Below are 20,965 nucleotides of genomic sequence, written 5' to 3'. Positions count from 1 at the left end.
AACTGATCGCTGTAAACGAACGAAACAAACAAAAGTGTCAAGCGTTTACTAACAACAACCACGCTATGGTGATTAGTACGCTTGACCATTTATCGACGATTTTACCTGTATCGCCCCACGGAAATTGTCAGATTATATGATTTTCGTGATTCTGACAGAATTACCTTTAAAATGAAAAAAAAAATCTATCGCGCTCGAGTATTTCAAGGTGACGTTTTTTTTTACATATTTGTCACCCTGCTATTTCTCTGAGCCACCCTCAAACTGTCAGAATATTGAAATATACACTCGTCTTCATGCATTTAACATACCATCTCTTAATCTGACGCGCTCGAGTTTGGGGTCGGGAGGATCGATTTTTTTTCTCTAATCTGACGAACCCCCCCCAACGCACGCCTCCATATTAAGGGCTCATATTTGGTAGGGGTACATAAAAGGGTGCAATGTTTCTCCCCATATAGTTTTCTGACACGCTTAAGTAACTGCAAAAATCCCCTACTACAATGTTCGATTCGCATATATAGTTTTGTACACATCTGAGTTTTCAATTATAATTTTTCATAATATAAAATATCAAAACTGAAAACAAACTAATTAAAATAGTTTATAAATTTATAAATAATATCATTTGATTCTGATTTTGAAATCCAAATCGTGGGAAATTCTATGGTATCCTACAGTAAAGCGGGCGGTAGAAGCGTTGTTGGCTGATCTTTTAGATTGTGCTCTCATAAGATAGATCGTATCAGCTGATTTGGGCTGCATTTTTGCAGAATTCGCTGTCTCTGCCGTACTTGTCAGGTTTATTGGGAATATATATCAATATTGCAAATGTTCTCCAGGAGTATAACATTCACCACGAGATTTTTTGAAGTCATCAAATATTTTTTGAAGTCATCAAATATTTTAATGCCTTTGCCGCATTATAACTTCACTTCTAAGTGAACGTGAATTAATGCCATCAAATCTAGTCACATAAATTAAATACAAATATCGGTTTAATATGGCTTTAAAAATATATGAAGGAGTTACGTCTTAAGGGGTTAGGGGTAGTCAGAATTTTCAAATTTTTTTTTTTTGCATTTTCGTTAAGTGTATTAAAAATATTCTCTGAAAATTTCACGTTGATCCGATAATTAGTTTTTGAGTTATTCGAAAAATAACAAAGAGTGCTCGGGCACTTCAAAGTGCTAGTGTGAAACTTTAAACGCGTTTTTTTCAAAACTATGTTTTTTGAACCGGTGACAACTGTAACTCGAAAACCGCTCAGTAGATTTTAATGAAATTTATACAGCTTTTAGAATACATAATAAACTCGGGCCTGATCCTTCGATCATTATTTTTCGATTTTCGAAAATTTCGATTTTTTAAGACCAATTAACTGTTGATTTTTTCCCAAAAATTTAGAAAAAAAATTTCCTGAGGCCTCCATTTTGTTTAATTTTTGAAAAAACAAATCTTTTTTTGAAATGTTCGTGCCTTCAAGTCAACACATTTTATAATAATGCCACATTACTACTTTTGTAAAATAACACGATTTAATAGCAGAAAAAAAATACTGAAAATTCTAATTTTTTCATGCCTCTGACTATTTCTAACTCCTTAAAGCCAGGAGATTTCTAAGGTTCATTCGCCTTAACCCAGCCGTGTATAAGAGACCTATAAATGCATTCGATAGAATCTATTGATTTACAAATTAGTTTTTAATATATAAATTTGTATATATGACAATTTTTGAGGCCGTTGGATCGGTTAGAAACAAAGCAAGGAATAAATTTTCTGCAATGATGTTCTCTATTACCAAATGCGTTATAATGTTACACTGAACGACTAATTTTTCATCGTCTGAAACTTCTTCCAACCACAGCGTTATTAGCGTTATTTGTGACACATCTCCATCCAGACAAAAACGCTTGTTTAATTCTACTACAAATTGTATAAACCACCACTTTCAATCAGAAAACTTGAGCCATTGGCAAAGCAAAAAAAAAAATTACTCAGTTTTTCGCGCAGTGTGCAAAATACCGCACTAAATAATCAATCGCATATCAAAATTTTAAAACATGCATTAATTACAGCGAATGACTGTGAACAAGTGGAACGCAACTTAAGAGAAGGCACTGAGCGTAACAATTGGTACAATAACATGGAACATATACATTTTTGCTATTAAAAGATTGTGTGCGCAAAATGCCCATAGCGGGCCTTCTTAATTTCACGAAAATGTGTAAATTAATTCAAATCCGAATTGTTAGGATTTTAATATTCATTAAACCATATTTTGTCCATTTCGTATTATTTCATTTTAAAAATTCGTGTACAAATTTTAACCAATTTGAGGCCAATACTATTCTAATTAAAAATATGAGGGTATTGAGTTCAATAGCCACACACAATATAATATAAAATCATTTAATAATACTATGTGAATATACCTTAGATTTTACAAACCTGATGCGGATAACCGTACCAACAATGCTTTATGTTCCAAAACCAATCTTTATCCCAAAGAACGATAATTCCAAAAATAAAGCTGTATGAATAATATATGCAGCGCCACGTATTTTCACAAAATTTCACTATAGTTGTTGGTCTATCTGCAGCTCTTCTCAATCGCCACCAACGTTGAATTTGTCGCTCAGACATATCAGTTTGTTTTTTTAAAGACGGTACCTTAAAAGAATTGACAGTTTTAGCATTAGTAAATTATTAAATTAATAATCTCTACCGAAAATCAATGATATCCGAAACATACATATACTAATGTCAAAATTTTTAACACTATAAATGTTAGTTCCTGTACTTCTCTGTAGTTTAGTTAACTTTATATACAAGCAAGTAAGGAAAGGGTAGGTTCGGGTGAAATCGAACATTTTCCACTCTCACAATTTGCAAAGACGGGTTTCTGTGGCTATGATATACCTTAAATTATATTATTCTAAACTATTCAATTAAGTAAAATAATTTATAAATAAGATATGTCAATAGGAATAGGTAAACCAATTTAAACACGAAGATTATGATTATGTGATGGCAACCCCTTACATTTAAAAAATTTATATATGCAATTGGAAAATCAACATTTTCATTTTCATTGCCAACATTAACGATTGATTTAAAAATCATTAGATTGGCTGGCAACAGCTGTCGTATCTGGAAATTAATTTCGTCGACGTTAACACTTTTGGTCGCTAATGTAACCCGATCACTACACCAATTATTATCCAAGAAATTGAGGTTTTTCTAGTAAAATATTGTTAATTAATACTTTTTTGCCTTCAACCAACTTACTTCAGCCATTCTGGTGTTATAAATAGGGTAACTAATTCGACTTTATTTTGAATATATAGATTTAAATTAATATGTTATATGTTTAGTATGTCAGTTCTTGGTTGTTCATAATTAAAAACACAATTGCTTATATACCATATACTAGAGGACCCGTCCACGCTTTACTGTAGCTGATACATAGTGGGTACTACTAATACCATCTATATGATTTCTACTCAGCCCCTACATTTAATTGAACTATTAATTAATAAGACATATTATTTTTTGCGACGGTGTGGATTCCAATACGTAGTCAGCCTAGTGGCATGTGCATTATGAACCAGTCCTCATGCGTGGAAAGATAAAAGAGTCGACTGCCAAGGTTATGGCATCAGGCTTTTGGGATGCAAGTGGTATAATATTCATCGACTGATTAATGACCAAGTTATGATCCATTGCACTGTGTATTTGTATTCTATTCTACCATTCCCAATATTTTGTATTTGTAATATTTGCAATTGTATTATTTTTGAGCAAGGATCAGGTTGAAATTGTACGCATATACTTCATTGTTTCCGTTTAAATATTGTTCTGCTCTGTACAATGCTTCGAAAATATTTGTTTATCTCAAATAATAATAGACCTTTTTATAATCACTGCAGTTATTCGCTATTTTTTATGTTAGATGTCGCGTTAAGTTTATTATGAATGCATTTCCATTCCATTCATTCCATTGCATTCCATTTCGCCAATAATCTAGTAAAGTAGCCGCAATGCCTTGAGGACGATAACGTCAATGCCACTTTTTGTTGTGATATTAAAAATATCTGACGGGTTCGACCTAAAAAAAAACCGTCTTGTGCAGGAGCAACAATCAGTATAAAATTAGTGTTCTCCGCATTAGCTCTGCGTTATTTTTTTTTACTTATTTATTCCTGTTTTTAAAACAAGAAAATTTTCAAATGATTCTACAGGAATTTCGAACACATGATTATGATTTGAAATATACTTTTAGTATTTATGAATTGTATTGACTTTTAACATAAAAGTCCTAATATGTCCGCCCTTGGTCCTAAGCTACCTCCCCACAATCGATTCAGCCGTTCTTGAAATTTAAATAGTGTAACTAACACGACTTTTTTATATATAAGTATATATATTTTTCGTTATTATTTTTTAACAATATCAGTAAAATTATAAATAATTGTATTGTGAGCTGGAACAGAAGCTTTAGAAAATGTACCAAACACTATTTTTAAGTAAAGACAATCAAAAGGAAGAGTGATGGTCCTAATTACACTTGAACTAAAAAATATAAGAACCATAAAACCTTCCACAGGACATAGCCAGCCAAACGTGGGGAAAAAACTAGTGAAACACTAAGTTTTCAAACCCTCAAAAACTGGTGAGCCTGCCTTAGGCGCTGTGCAGACGTCTGATCATACATCTCTGATGCGGTCATTCAATAGTGTGAAATAAAAAAGTAGAGCTGAGTTGGTCTTATATCTCAATCGATTCTTAACTTGAAATACTTTTAAAAATCAAACAAATATTTGAAATTTTATTTTTTTTATTTCTTTTTTATTTATGTAAAATTTATACAGAATTAATTCTAATTAAAATAGTCCGAATAATTATTATTAAAAAAAAACTATAGTTTTACCTATATATCAGGTTGTTGCATAAGTTTTGTCGTTTGATAAGAAAATAATTTTATGATTCAAAATACACTTTATTATTCAGATTTTTCCATCTGAAAACCCGGTCTTTTTTCACGATATTTTTCCTTCAACTGGTCCAAAAGGTTGAAATAACATTCAGAATTAATTGTTTTACCACTTTGCAAGTAATCCACATATAAAATTCCTCTCGCATCTCAAAAAACTGATACCAAAATCTTCTCGGCCGACTTCCGGACAGGAACTTGTTTCAAAGCCGAACAACCAGGTTCACACCACTTTTTAGGCGCTTGTTTTGATTCAGAATCATGGTGATAGACTCAAGTTTCATCCATAGTGATGTATCGATGCACAAATCTATTTTATCCTTTTTAAAACTGTTGCAAAATGTTGCTGAGAAAGTCGCATTCGAATGTGTTTTTGTTCCATTGTTAGCAAATGCAGCACCCTTGTCCACACATGAGGTCTCGTGAATTTCTTTTGGTGTTACCCCTTTCAAAAATAAGAATTTTATCACTGCACGATATTCAATTTTTTCCATTGTAAAAAAATACTGTGACACGGCGACACTAAATGGCTTGTAAACAAAGAATGAATTGACCGATTGAAATGAAACTTCAAAAAACAAAAAATAATTGGGCTAGTACCAACGCCCTCAATTATCGAACGACAAAACTTATTGAACAACCTGGTATTTAATACATATCGTCACCTTAAATGCAAAATAACGTAACAATATTTTCGGAAATTTACAGTGGCATGAATGAAACACGAAATAAAATGGAACATGAGTGAGAAAAAAATTTATTATTTTTTAAAACTGGTTCATATCTGACTGCAGAACCTGAAATCGTTGGACATATGTAATATTGAGTATGCAATTTGAAGTAGTGAATTGTAATCAATAAGACACTCAATTTCGAATTTTTGGATTATATATGTACGTTATTTTGCATTTCAGGTGCCGATATACACAAATATGATTAATAATTTTTTAATATCATAAACAAAAGATTATTATTATCGGTAAAAGAGATTCATTAAATAAAAATAGTATTATTATCTGAAACAGAAGATTATTTCATTTACAAAAAAATGTCACCATAATCTTGTATCGATCATTATCTAAAAAACAAAGAAAAATAAATATACATAAATTTCATTATTGTATAATAAATTATTTAAATAGAAAATAAAAACAAACATTTTTTTCACATATTTTATTGCAGTGCGCAGGCCGTTTTAAGCACATAAGGCAAACATTTCTTTTCACATTATATTTGCTGCTCCTGATATAATTACGTAGGCTGCTATATATATCGGATCGGAATCTAATCAATTTCATATATGTATACATATATTCTATATTACTGCCTGAAAAATTTGGCATTTTGTTTTCGTATACACCCGATTTTATCTATTAACTATTATCATGCTACATACTAACAAAATTTTAAGCATAAAGATACATTGTTATGAGTGAAACATTCTCTGTAATTTTCATCGATATACTTATGTATCTAGCGTGAAGTCACCTAGAAAAAATTTTTTAATAAAAATTACCTTCAACGCAAATATCGGAGGTTATTAGGCGGAGGGGGTGGTGTTCTACAAAATACTAAGAATTTTTTATACAAAATATGTTATTTTGATTCGTTAGGTATTCTAATGTAAATAAAAATCATATAAAACATAAAATATGTAAATAGCTTGTTTAAAAATTACATTATTGTTCATAACAAAATTTACTTCTGTGGTTTGTTATGTGTGTGTTTTTACATTTTTATCTATAACAAGTGTTAAACTATAAGTTTTTTATATAAAAATGCTTGAAACATAAACTAAATAAAAGTGGTTGACCCTCAAAGAAAAATGATTATCTTAAAATAATATAAATCCAAGTTTTGCGCTATATAAAAGCACTCTGTATAGTGCGTGGGTTTTTTTTCGCTGAGTGTATAATACATATATGTATATGTATGTTTTTCGTATGTAGGTGTGCGAACACATGATGCAAATACGATACGTTTGTGCTAAGTATCCCGGCAGAAGTCATGATTCTCACATATGGGATATGAGTGACTTGAATTAGTTGGTTGATTTTTGTTGGTGTATTTTTGTTTCTTCTCTCTAAATTACACATTTAAAACATAATTTAATGCGGTATTTTTTTACATAAATACTGGATAGCTTTCAACAAATATTTTCGACTTTGCGGTTTCAATGATTTCGAAAGTAGCGCCATCTATGTATTAGCCACGGAATGTATTTTGTGGAGTCGGCAAGTAAGTTCAACTGCAAACTTAATTATCGATACGATTCGATCGATAATTTATTCATTTTATAACAAATAAAAGTGACGAAAATTAATAAAGCTAGTTGTATGTAAACTTTATTGGTCCACTGTATATGGGAGCTGAAATATTTCGTAAACCGATTTCACATATTTTCTGCAGTAACCTACAATATATAAAGTAATTTACTTACTTTTTCTACGCAGTGAAACTTAGAAATTCTTATATTAGGTTGGTAATTGAGGATACAATTGAACAGTACGATGTTATCCAATTTTGGTATCATTACAAATTTTTCCTTGAAGAAGATACTGACTTTCATTAAAATACCCTACATATTTACCAATAGGTTTAATTATCTATATATATAAAAGAAAGTCGTGTTAGTTACATCACTTATAACTCAAGAACGGCAGAACAGATTTGGCTGAAAATTGGTAGGGAGGTAGCTTAGAGCCAGGAGACGGACATAGGATACTTTTTATCTCTTTATGTCAAAATTTAATACAACTCATAAATACAAAAATTATATTTCAAATCATAAGCATTTGTTCAAAATTCATGTTTGTAGGAATCATTTCAATATTTCATTTCTTCAAAAAAAAAAACAATAAAAACAACCTTACATCTTCGTCTATATAAATATGTATGTATGTAAAAATGAATCGACAAAATGTAAGTATGTACGCTCATAACTTTAATACGACTGAACGAAATTTGATAATTCTTTTTTTAAATATTCGTTTAGGTTCAGAGATTATTCGAATAATTGCCGGAAAACCCCTAAAAACAGTCCTTTTCTTTTTCTCATACAAACGAATGAATGTTTGTTCGTTAGTAACGCTAAGAGAACGGCTGAACCAATATTGATGAAATTTTAAGAGGTTGTTTGTTGTGGATTAAGGAAGGTTTAGAAATAAAAACATCTTATACTTTTCATGAAAAGTCGGCAAATTGGATAATTCCAAAAAGTAACTTTTTTCCATAAACATTTTTTTTCAATTTCTGTTTTGTTTTTCAATATTTTGATTTGGAAATTATTTGAATAGTTCAGTCTCGATCGCTTGCTTTTTTATTCCGGCTATTCAAAAGAAAAATTATTTGTTCAATTCACAACCTGTCGTAAAGCATAGTAAAATTATAAATTTTTACACTTTTTTTTTTTATAATTTTACGATTTACGATGCTTTACGACAGGTTGTGAATTGAACAATTGAAAATTATTCAGTGAAAACTTTACGTGTGTTTCACACAAAGAGGGCGATCTCTTGGTGGCTTCGTAACAAATTTCAATCTGCAATTTGAAATTTGTTACGAAGCCACCAAGAGATCGCCCTAATATCGGTCGGTGTTCTTTTTGACATCAAAGTATTGCAGCCCAAGACAAGGCAGGAAGTACTCCCAGGATGCGGTGACATATGTGCGGAATTATGGATCGCGGTCAATCAGTAAGCGATCGTCACGATGGCACAGCACGACTTTTCAAACAACAGTTACGATGTTTGATTGACTTTAGCTAGATGTACTCTGTTGAGTGGCAAAAGAGAGGTTTGCCGCACGCACATATTCTTCTTTGGATGATGGTTACACCAGATCAAATTGATGAAATCATTTCTCTGGAAATTCCTGATGTAGAGAAAGATCCAGTATTATATGAAGTGGTGGAAAGCAATATGGTTCATGGACCCTTTTCGGTTTATATGTCTAACAATAAATGCACGAAACACTATCCGCTTGCTTTTCCTTCGGAATCGCAAACTGGAAATGATGGATATCCACTCCATCGTCGTAGCTCATCAGACGACCATACAACTTAGAGTAGTGAAGATCGAAGTTGACACCATATGGATCGTACTATATTCTCCACTGTTGTCTAATTCACATTCAAAACTCATATCAATGTTTAGTATTGCAGTTTGGTGTAATCTATAAAATACATTTGTAAGTACGTCACCAAGGGAAGCAACATGGCGGTCAATGGTCTTAACGATACGGTCCATACGTGAACTGCAATAAAGCGCTTTGTAGGATATTTACTTTTGCAATTCATGAACGGTTTCCGATTGTTGTGTGTCTCGCAGTTAATATGGAGATTGGCCAAAGAGTTTATTTCAGCCCAGAGAATACATTACAGCCGGTGGTAACACCGCCAACAACAAAACTAACATTGACGAGTTTTTTTCTCAACTTTCGTCAGTGATCCGCTTACGAGAACATTGCTCTATTTGAAAATACCTTGCATTCATGGCAAGACCGAACAGTAGATGGACATTCAGGTGTGTTCTCAACTAATGCATTAGGATGAATTTGCACAACCCACCCAAAAAACGATGATTGCTTCTACCTTCGGTTGCTACTGATTAATGTACGCGGCGTATTGCGTACTGTGAATGGTATGGTGTGTGCAATTACAATTGCTGGAACACGATAATCAGTGGAAACAAACGTTGGACGATGCGATAGCTACTTCGAATGCAAATGAAGATCGCACACTTTTCGCGATAATCATTTCACCATATCAGCCTTTAAATCCGCGTCAATTATGAGATACGAACAAAAATGACATTGTCGAAGACATTTTACATCGTATTCGCTAAAAATTGGAAATGGGTCAATTCCGGTTGATGCTTCCGGTGGTTTGATATCAATTCCATCTGCGGTTTATCAATTCACGAAAGATGAACTCATCACCAATCTTCGGACATTGGCCAAATTATCTTAACTATGATTCCTTAAATGCACGCGCAATATTAACTGCCAAAAAATACAGATGTTCTTGACTTAAACTGGAAGATTCAAAGTCAAATTCCGGAAGACTTGCGCTCATACAAATCGACCGATCGTCTTTCCATTGAAGACGTCCAGTGGACGTGAATTATCCAGTGGAGTTTATAAATTCTTTGGAGAGGCTTGGTATGCCACCGCATCATTTGCGTCTCAAAGTTTGATCTGTCGTTATTATGTTTTGCAATCTGCAAGCGCCGAAACTATGTAATGGAACCCGACTGATTGTGACGCAGCTATCGAATACAAAAGGCTGAATGCTTGATTCAACGAATTTCTTTGAGTTCCAACGATTTGCCATTTCAGTTTCCAGCGAAAATTGCATTTGAGATGACACTCAACAGGACACAAGGATAGTCGCATAGTGTGTGCAATAAGTTTGGAAATTCTATGTTTTTCACACGGCCAGATATACGTGGCGTGCACACGAGTTGGAAAGCCATCTTTTCTGTACACCGGAACAGAAACCAAAAAATTTTGTTTATCAAGCTGCGTTACATTGAAAAAAAAAAATGAAATGATAAATTCAACTTTCTTTTCATTTCAAAACACATAATTTCACGCAGGACAACGGCTGCGGGGCCAGCTAGTCTATATATATAAAAGAAAGTCGTGTTAGTTACATCACTTATAACTCAAGAACGGCAGAACAGATTTGGCTGAAAATTGGTAGGGAGGTAGCTTAGAGCCAGGAGACGGACATAGGATACTTTTTATCTCTTTATGTCAAAATTTAATACAACTCATAAATACAAAAATTATATTTTAAATCATAAGCATTTGTTCAAAATTCATGTTTGTAGGAATCATTTCAATATTTCATTTCTTCAAAAAAAAAAAAAACAATAAAAACAACCTTACATCTTCGTCTATATAAATATGTATGTATGTAAAAATGAATCGCCAAAATGTATGTACGCTCATAACTTTAATACGACTGAACGAAATTTGATAATTCTTTTTTTAAAATATTCGTTTAGGTTCAGGGATTATTCGAATAATTGCCGGAAAACCTCTAAAAACAGTCCTTTTCTTTTTCTCATACAAACGAATGAATGTTTGTTCGTTAGTAACGCTAAGAGAACGGCTGAACCAATATTGATGAAATTTTAAGAGGTTGTTCGTTGTGGATTAAGGAAGGTTTAGAAATAAAAATATCTTATACTTTTCATGAAAAGTCGGCAAATTGGATAATTCCAAAAAGTAACTTTTTTCCAAAAACATTTTTTTTTCAATTTCTGTTTTGTTTTTAAATATTTTGATTTGGAAATTATTTGAATAGTTCAGTCTCGATCGCTTGCTTTTTTATTCCGGCTATTCAAGAGAAAAATTATTACTATTACGATTTACGATGCTTTACGACAGGTTGTGAATTGAACAATTGAAAATTATTCAGTGAAAACTTTACGTGTGAAAGATCTAGTATTATATGAAGTGGTGGAAAGCAATATGGTTCATGGACCTTGCGGACACTACAATCCCTTTTCGGTTTATATGTCTAACAATAAATGCACGAAACACTATCCGCTTGCTTTTCTTTCGGAATCGCAAACTGGAAATGATGGATATCCACTCCATCGTCGTAGCTCATCAGACGACCATACAACTTAGAGTAGTGAATATCGAAGTTGACAACATATGGATCGTACTATATTCTCCACTGTTGTCTAATTCACATTCTAAACTCATATCAATGTTTAGTATTGCAGTTTGGTGTAATCTATAAAATACGTTTGTAAGTACGTCACCAAGGGAAGCAACATGGCGCTTAATGGTCTTAAACGATACGGTCCATACGTGAACTGCAATAAAGCGCTTTGTAGGATATTTACTTTTGCAATTCATGAACGGTTTCCGATTGTTGTGTGTCTCGCAGTTAATATGGAGATTGGCCAAAGAGTTTATTTCAGCCCAGAGAATACATTACAGCCGGTGGTAACACCGCCAACAACAAAACTAACATTGACGAGTTTTTCATGGAATGCATCGTCGAAGAAATAGTTACGCTGAAAGCAAGACCGAACAGTAGATGGACATTCAGGTGTGTTCTCAACTAATGCATTAGGATGAATTTGCACAACCCACCCAAAAAACGATGATTGCTTCTACCTTCGGCTGCTACTGATTAATGTACGCGACGTATTGCGTACTGTGAATGGTATGGTGTGTGCAATTACAATTGCTGGAACACGATAATCAGTGGAAACAAATGTTGGACGATGCGATAGCTACTTCGAATGCCACTGAAGTTCCCACACTTTTCGCGATAATCATTTCACCATATCAGCCTTTAAATCCGCGTCAATTATGAGATACGAACAAAAATGACATTGTCGAAGACATTTTACATCGTATTCGCTAAAAATTGGAAATGGGTCAATTCCGGTTGATGCTTCCGGTGGTTTGATATCAATTCCATCTGCGGTTTATCAATTCACGAAAGATGAACTCATCACCAATCTTCGGACATTGGCCAAATTATCTTAACTATGATTCCTTAAATGCACGCGCAATATTAACTGCCAAAAAATACAGATGTTCTTGACTTAAACTGGAAGATTCAAAGTCAAATTCAGGGAGACTTGCGCTCATACAAATCGACCGATCGTCTTTCCATTGAAGACGTCGCCGTGAATTATCCAGTGGAGTTTCTAAATTCTTTGGAGAGGCTTGGTATGCCACCGCATCATTTGCGTCTCAAAGTTTGATCTGTCGTTATTATGTTTTGCAATCTGCAAGCGCCGAAACTATGTAATGGAACCCGACTGATGGTGACGCAGCTATCGAATACAAAGGGCTGAATGCTTGATTCAACGAATTTCTTTGAGTTCCAACGATTTGCCATTTCAGTTTCCAGCGAAAATTGCATTTGAGATGACACTCAACAGGACACAAGGATAGTCGCATAGTGTGTGCAATAAGTTTGGAAATTCTATGTTTTTCACACGGCTAGATATACGTGGCGTGCACACGAGTTGGAAAGCCATCTTTTCTGTACACCGGAACAGAAACCAAAAAATTTTGTTTATCAAGCTGCGTTACATTGAAAAAAAAAAATGAAATGATAAATTCAACTTTCTTTTCATTTCAAAACACATAATTTCACGCAGGACAACGGCTGCGGGGCCAGCTAGTTTAAATAATAAATAAAAATAATGTAAATTTTTGACGCACTTTAAAGTTTTGAAAAAAAAATAGATTCTTGTGAAAAAATTTACATTTAAGAATAGCTTAGAAGATCGGAATTATTATCAAAGATTTTGTCCGACGATCGAAATTTCAAGTTGACCGGTAAGTAAAACTAAGTAAAAAAATTTCTACAAATAGTTTCATACGAGTATTTCCGAATCTATTTGACGGACCACTTAAATTTTCGAAAAATATGCTTAAATATATGTACATGCGATAGACAGTGGGGAGCACAAACGTGCTTCGTGGATTTACTTATATCTGCATAACAATAGTTGTAGAAAAGGAAATTTAAAAAGTTGTCTATCATTTTAGTCATGTTCAATAATACAGTCCATGAAATAGTGTACAAGATAAAAATCTCTTTTATTCATCTCTAAATTCCATATGAATATTTTTTATGTTATTTATTAATGGAATAAACCTCGAGTATTATTTACACAATATTTGCGAACAAAAATTACTAGGTACTTATAAGTAAAATAATTCAAAAATTCAATTCACTTGGTACGAAAAAAGTGTAGCGTACAAACAAATATTTCATATTAAATCAAACTTATTCGAAGTGATAATAACTTCTACGGTTACCGTTAGCCAAAATAACGATTTTTATGCGCCTCGGCATATATTCAATTAGAGGGTGGAAATGGGTATTTCTTCTTAGATCTCTAACAGTATCAAATTGTCGACCACCGGAATAAACTTGCTGCTAAAGCATTTCCCAGAGATTTTCCATGGGGTTTAAGTCGGGACTTATAACGGGCCAATCCATTAATGTTATATTTCTGTCCAAAAAGAAACGTTTTGTTGCAGCTGCATTGTGTATCGCGGCGTTATCTTGCTGAAAAATGTATGGTTCCTCACAAAATCTAACAATGTCTAACAGTTCAATATAACACATAGAATTCATTTTATGCGTTACAAAACAAATTGGGGTTGCACCATTGTATCTGAAAGGTCCCCATACCATAAGAGATCCTCCCTGGAAATTTCTCGAATGCTTTGTTTCTAGTAGTCGTCGAATATCTCTCCAATATTTGTCAGTGCCGTCGGTGCCATCTAAACTAATTTTTTTCATTACTAAAAACCACTTTTTTCCACTCGTCGTCCCACAATAAGTGCCTTTGGGTATACTGCATCTTTGCAGTTTTGTGTCGACGTAGCAACTTAGGTTGGGGCGCTCGTTTGACATACTGGATGTTACTATTCTCTTTTAAAATCTGCTGAACTCGACGGGTGGACAATTCCAGTTGAAGCCTAGTTTTTGCTGGGGAAATGTTTTTATTTTTCTTTTTGTTGTACCATAAATTTCGGGATTTTTTAAAAATGAACATATTGATTTTTTGTTGCGATGTAATTTTTCAGCAATATCCCTTATTGTAGCTCTACATTCCCGCATCGTTTAAATTTTAGTGCATTCAACAAGCGATTTCTAAATTAGTTACTAAGTTATGCTCGTTAGGATGGATAAATATTTTTTAATTGTTTTTTTAAAACTAACACACTTTAAAAAATCCTTAAAAATATAGAATAAGTATAACGTCTTGCCGATACGGAATACTTTTCCTTATTGTACGCCATAATTATTTCGCTCTGAATGTACAAGTGCGCAAGTTAAATAGAAAGTAACGGTACTACAAAAGTACCGGTGCCACTAATAAGTAGGTCGCAATTGATTACATGCATTCATTTTCAAAAAACGCTTGTATACTTCAATAAATTCCCTTTTTAGTTTGCACACTATACTTATTTCGGTGACTGCAAACAAAGTGGTTAATAATACAAAAAAAAGTTCGGAGAAAAAAATAAATAAAACTAAAACAACTCACTTAGGCGTATAGAAAAAAAGGAAATAATATGCATTCGTATAGGTAAATATTGTAGATTCGTATAGTACAATCATATTTTAATTTACACACGTCGGCATAATTATTTTGACATACGCGTCTGGTGACTTTCATGCCTTGATATGCTTTGTACTTTCATACATATAATCGTATTAAAGAGCAGCTTAAAGAATAGCGCATTTACAGCTACACACGAGTATAATATTTTTTCAATTCCTTTTTATGCTAAGTTTCTGCTGATGAGAATGTTAGGATACAGAGAACTGCATAAGTATTTTGATATCGAGTAAATCAGTCGCCTTTGTATGTAAAGTTAAGGGTCGGCTTTAGTATACCGTCCCAGGATTTCGGGAATAAAATGGGTATGGTCGGATAGAGGAGATTCTCCAGATCAAGAATATACAGTTGTGTTCAAAATAATAGGAGTGCCGCACAATATAAAATACGAAGTTATGTTTTTTAACAAAAATAAGAATTTCATTCATTTATTTTTTATCCACGAATTGTTCATTTTATTCAGTCTTATCATGCATTTTAAAGTTTTAGTAATACTTTGTAAACGAAAAAAAATATTATTTACATAAAAACCTCAATAATTCGGTGTTCAAAATAATAGGAGGGCATCACAAAATTCACTAAAACTAATAATAAATTAAAAAATATGACTAGTATATAAGTTAGTTTAGTTAATATTTAGTCGAGTAACCGCCATTTTTTATTACTGCAGCACATCTGCGGGGCATGGAATCGATCAGATCACGAGACCTTTCCAGCGGGATTTGCTGCCATGCCTCCTGGACTGTGCTCCATAATTCCCTTGTATTTGATGGTCTACTCTTAGCTACACCTTTTTTAGTATCTGCCCATAAATTTTTTATCGGATTAAGGTCAGGCGACTGAACAGGCCACGACATAACCTCAACTTTATTGAAACGAAACCATTCCTTTGCAGATTTACTTGTATGTTTCGGGTCGTTATCTTGTTGAAAGAACCACTTTAAAGGCATATTCCCTTCCGCGTTTGGCAGCATAATTTTTTTCATTACATCCACATATACGTACAGATCCATGGTTACTTTTATTAGATGGATTGGTCCCACCGCGTTGTACGAGAAACTTACCCAAACCATTACTTTTACACCACCATGTTTGACAGTCTTAAGGGTGTATTGCGGATTATATTCCGTAACTGGTGGACGACAGATATACTGTCTAGATCCTGTGCCACTAAATAAAACTACCTTACATTCGTCTATCCACAAAATATTTCTCCATTTCTCCAGTTGCCAGTTGACATGTTCTTTGGCAAATTGGAGCCGTGTTTCAATATGCTTCTTTCTCAACAATGGAACTTTTCGCGGACTCCGCGCAAATAAATTACATTCCAGTAAACGTCTACGAACTGTTACGTCACAAACATCAAGATCTAGACGCTTCTTTATTTCTCTAGACGTCGCTTTGGGATCTTGTTTACACGACCGGACCCGAGTATTTCTTTAATTTCTTTATAAGTTTTCCCGTTTTTTCGAATATTTTTAATGATTTTACGCTTTTCGCCGCTGCAGTGTTTTCCTCTACCGACTGATTAAAATAAATGACTTATCCTTTAAAAAATCCCATCGTTTTTATTTTGTTTTTACAGATTTTGTTCAAATAAAAATATATTAAACCACTTGGTAGCTCACACTCCTATTTTTATGAACAGCGCAATTCAGTGATCGACACAGATATGAACTCATAACAATGCAAATAATGTAAACAGCTGAAGTTTATGCTTTGTGTTTTACTCGCGAAATACCGTTAGAAATATTTCTTGTAAAGCGTTTGGCGTTCATGTTCTGACATGATTAATTTTTTGGATTTTCTCAGGGGCTGTCATATTATTTTGAACACAGCTGTATATAGTTATAGCCTCAGGAAACGTATAGTTTTCGAGATATTCGCGTTTAAAGTTGAAAATTACCGCTATTTGAAGTACGTATTTTCTCGATATAAAATTAATTTTGCACTTACATTTTGCTTTTTTATATCCACTAACATATTCGTTTGTACACATTTATTTTATAAAATAAAGTGCAAAAATAGCTTTTATTATATATTTAACTTATTGTTGAATTCTGATTATTTAAGAATAAGAAATGAGTTACAAACTGTCAAATAATCAGTGTTACTAAACTAATATAAGCAATAATAAGTTCAACGTGGAAAAATTTGATATACCCCGGTGTTTGTCCGACCAGAGTTTTTTTTTTTTTTGAAGCGCGGCCAAGGCCTCCCACGCATAAAGAAGTTCAACGCGAAAAAAATTGATATACTCCGATGTTGGACCGACCAGGGTTATCTTTTTTTTGAAGCGCGGCCCAAGGCCGCCTACGCAAAAAGAGCCATCCGCGAAGAAGTAGCAATGTCATAGAGGGTATAACAATGTCTCTAACATCTGATCATATTTCACCGTTTGTAGCTCTTTCGTTATTGTTAGGTAAATAAATTTTTACAATAAGTTAAATATTGATTTAAAACTTTTTTTGTACTATATAATGTTAAATAAATGTGTACAAATGAATTAGTGAAGTGTTAGTGGATATAAAAGAGCAAAATAGAAGTGCAAAACCAATTTTATATCGAAAAAATACGAACTTCAAATAGTGGTAATTTTCAACTTTAAATGCGAATACCTCGAAAACTATAAGCTGCGGCTATAACTATTATATTCTTGATCTGGAAAATCTCTTCTATCCGACCATACCTATTTTATTCTCGAAATCTTGGGACGGTGTACTAAAGTCTTGCCAAAGTTAAAACTAAGCGCGTTTTTTGTTTTTACTTGTGTCGAATTCTTTGCTCAGAATACTTAAAAAATGTTAATTACAGTTCAAATGGTTAAAAAGGCTGAACTTAATAACAAAATAAGAATTTAAATAGTGACAAAGTTTAACTTGGGAGTTTACGTTGTAAATATCGCTAACGAATATAATTTATTACGCCAAACTATTTATTATCAAAATAAAAGACATAAAAATCAGAACCCACCCATGATTTACATCGAACAGGCAGGAACTGGAAGACAACAGAAAGTGTAGTTGCGAGAAATCAAAAAGGATCCCCTTAAAACGCCAAAAATAGTTGCTTTGGAATGGGATAAAGACAATATTTTTCCATTAGTGAAAAAACAATACGCTGGCGTTTGAAAGAAAATAAATTTAATACATAAATTGTGACAAAAAAGAATAACCTCCTCAGTCCCAAGGGGGGAAACAAAGTTAGAAGTCGACAAAAATATTTTTTTAAGCTTGCCACGTTAACATTAAAACAAAAATTTTGTTCAAGGACATATGCGATGAAAGGATTCGAAGATAAGACAGGTGCAGCTGGCTGGACATTTGTAACCAAGTGGAATGAATCTCGTTATTGTAAAAGCATATAAAGGATTAATGTTTTATTTCATATTAATTTTAAATTCATAAACAACAGTAAATCTTTGATGAATACTTTGCTAAAATAAGGAAAAAAACTCGATAACATTTGAATAATGAGCAATTAAGAGTGAAACTCCATGAAACAATGTCTATCATTGTTGATGCATAGAAATATGTCGCAGGAAATGCACTTAAAGCGTGTTTTTTGATTGCATCCTTCTTTACGACAACGCATAAACTTATTTTTATCAGAAACTGCGCAAATAGGAAAATGTTTATTCTTCGTTGTACGCACATCTTTCGGCGGCAGAGGTTTTATGGTTCTTTTTGCCCTTTTTTGCGGTGGTTCATCTTCACTCTCTGATGACGATTCTGCGCTCTTCTCCAGTATAGCATCAGCAATTAAACATTCGGCGATATAGAATTTAAAATCGAGTAAATCCATGATATTTTTTTTGTGTTCACCGCATGCATATTTGTCTTTTTTATACATAACCCAGGAGTTGCACGCGGTAACATCGATAAAATGCCAAAACACCTTCAAAGGCCATTTTTTGGTGCGAATTGCAATCCTGTAGTAAGAGACGTACCTATCCGCTAAGTCTACTCCTCCCATGTATTTGTTGTAGCTTGAAATTGCATGTGGACAATCAACGTTAATGTACTTTCTGTTTACTTTATCCCATCGTCGAGCGGTTTGTAGGGGTAACGATCCAGTTGACGTGGAAGCTATAAGCACAGAGCGGCTATCCATCCACTTGACAACACACAATTTGTCATCTTCCCTAGCAAACTCTTCGTGACTACCTCTTCCTTTTTTTAATAAAGTTTTGTCGTTTGATAACTTTGATCGAAGTTCCTTAGGTATCCTGTTGAGTTGAATAGTACCAGTCGCAAATATTCCTTTATCCAACAAATGCTCGAGAATGTTTATAGAAGTGAAATATCGGTCAATGAATACTTCACCACCTTCACTGAGATCTGTAGCAAGTTTTTGTACAACAGTACCACCAATTCCCAAATGTTTATTCGGCTTTCCATCGGGCCACGTGTTTGCTCCTTGGTATATAAAAAAGTCCAGTATTAAACCATCAGGCGATGCTAGAACAAAGTTTTTCAATCCTACTGGATTTGGTTTGTCTTTTACGTATAGCTTAAGGCTTGTTTTTCCTGAAAACGGAATCATTTGCTCATCGATGCTGCATTTTTTTGGCTTGGGAATCAATCTACACCTTTTCAATAAAACGTCTAGTACTGGTCAAACTCTCCAAAGTTTATCTTTTTTTTCCTCTTCGGTAACTGACATGTTGTCAACAAAATGCATGTGATTTCGCAACTTAAAAAGTTTGTCTCTGGGTATTTGTGTGATGCCTGGGACTTTTATTTGAGGTCGATAATACATACGTATCCTTGGAAGTTTCATGCACGCCGCAACAATATGAGCGCCTACTAGCTTTTTATACTCAGAAGGAGTGGAGTTTAAATTGCGGTTGTTTTGAATTGCATACATATTACTTTTTTCTGAAACTAAGCTCCAGAAGTTATCGTCGAAGTACTCTGAAAAATAATTGAAAGGTGTCCACATCTCTCTATTATCAACATCCCATTCAATTACGTCGGAACATTCAGAAGAATTTGAAAAGCTTTTTGAAAACCATTTAAGTCTTCGGACTTGAGTTTGTGCCAGAACTTCGGGTGGGGAAGATTCCTCTTCCTCTAATAAATCCGCAATTATTTCTTCCTCAAAATCTATGCCATTTCGCTCTTCCTCGTCATCCTCATCGTCCGACATATCCTCAATATCGCTTTCCAAGAGCATATCAAAAATCTGTTGCTCCGACAATTTACCTGCCATTTTTTTGTTAATATGTTACAAATGTGCAGCGGGCTGGTCATAAAATATATGGGCAAAAATATGGGTAATAGAACAAAGTTAGTGACAAAATCTATACCTTACCTTGTTTATTGTAATTGTTAGATTCAAATTAATCACACTTTCGAATTTTTTGGTTGCACAGCTTTCAAAGTTTTTACTAATAATCATTAGCACTTTACAAAATCTGTGTTTCGCTCAGCTGACTACACTCATTGCGCTCTTTTTAACAGTATTGCCAGCATAGAGAACAAATTTTGGGTTTTTACTACAAATAATACGTCTGGCTGGCTGCACAAATGGTCATAAACTCAAAAAGTATTTTTAAAGTATTTCTACGGATACTTGAAGAATGTCCAGTAGACTGCACGTGAGGACCGAAGAGGATAAGGAAATTGTAAATAAAAATAAATATTCATCAATTATTTTTTGTCGTCTTCAAAATAATCTCCGCCAGATGTATGTAATCCACATATATCAACGATTTTTCCAGTCCTCAAAACAGTTTTTAAAAGCACTTTTTGTGATGGCCTTCAGCTCCTTCAGCGAATTTTGGTCGGCAATTTCAGTTTGGGGAAAAAATCACACGGAGCAAAATCTGGTGAATACGGTG

The 20,965-nt window shown here is 33.6% G+C and overlaps 2 protein-coding genes across 2 annotated transcripts in view; both read right to left on the bottom strand.

Moving 5' to 3' along the window:
* The window catches only part of LOC125778137 (uncharacterized), a 598,414-nt gene that overhangs the window by 291,265 nt on the left and 286,184 nt on the right, over positions 1–20,965 (bottom strand). The gene's annotated exons all lie outside the window — the stretch shown is intronic.
* Positions 1–20,965, bottom strand: part of LOC105226359 (ceramide synthase 6) — a 76,371-nt gene that overhangs the window by 33,477 nt on the left and 21,929 nt on the right. Inside the window, exon 3 of the mRNA XM_049454683.1 lies at positions 2,452–2,673. Within this exon, the coding sequence (XP_049310640.1) occupies positions 2,452–2,673 (222 nt within the window). The remainder of the gene's footprint in view (positions 1–2,451; positions 2,674–20,965) is intronic.

The sequence above is a fragment of the Bactrocera dorsalis genome, chromosome 4 (genome assembly GCF_023373825.1).
Source record: "Bactrocera dorsalis isolate Fly_Bdor chromosome 4, ASM2337382v1, whole genome shotgun sequence".
In the NCBI taxonomy this organism is placed as follows: domain Eukaryota; kingdom Metazoa; phylum Arthropoda; class Insecta; order Diptera; family Tephritidae; genus Bactrocera; species Bactrocera dorsalis.
The sequence above is the reverse complement of the archived record's forward strand: the minus strand, read 5'-3'. Positions and strand labels throughout refer to the sequence as shown.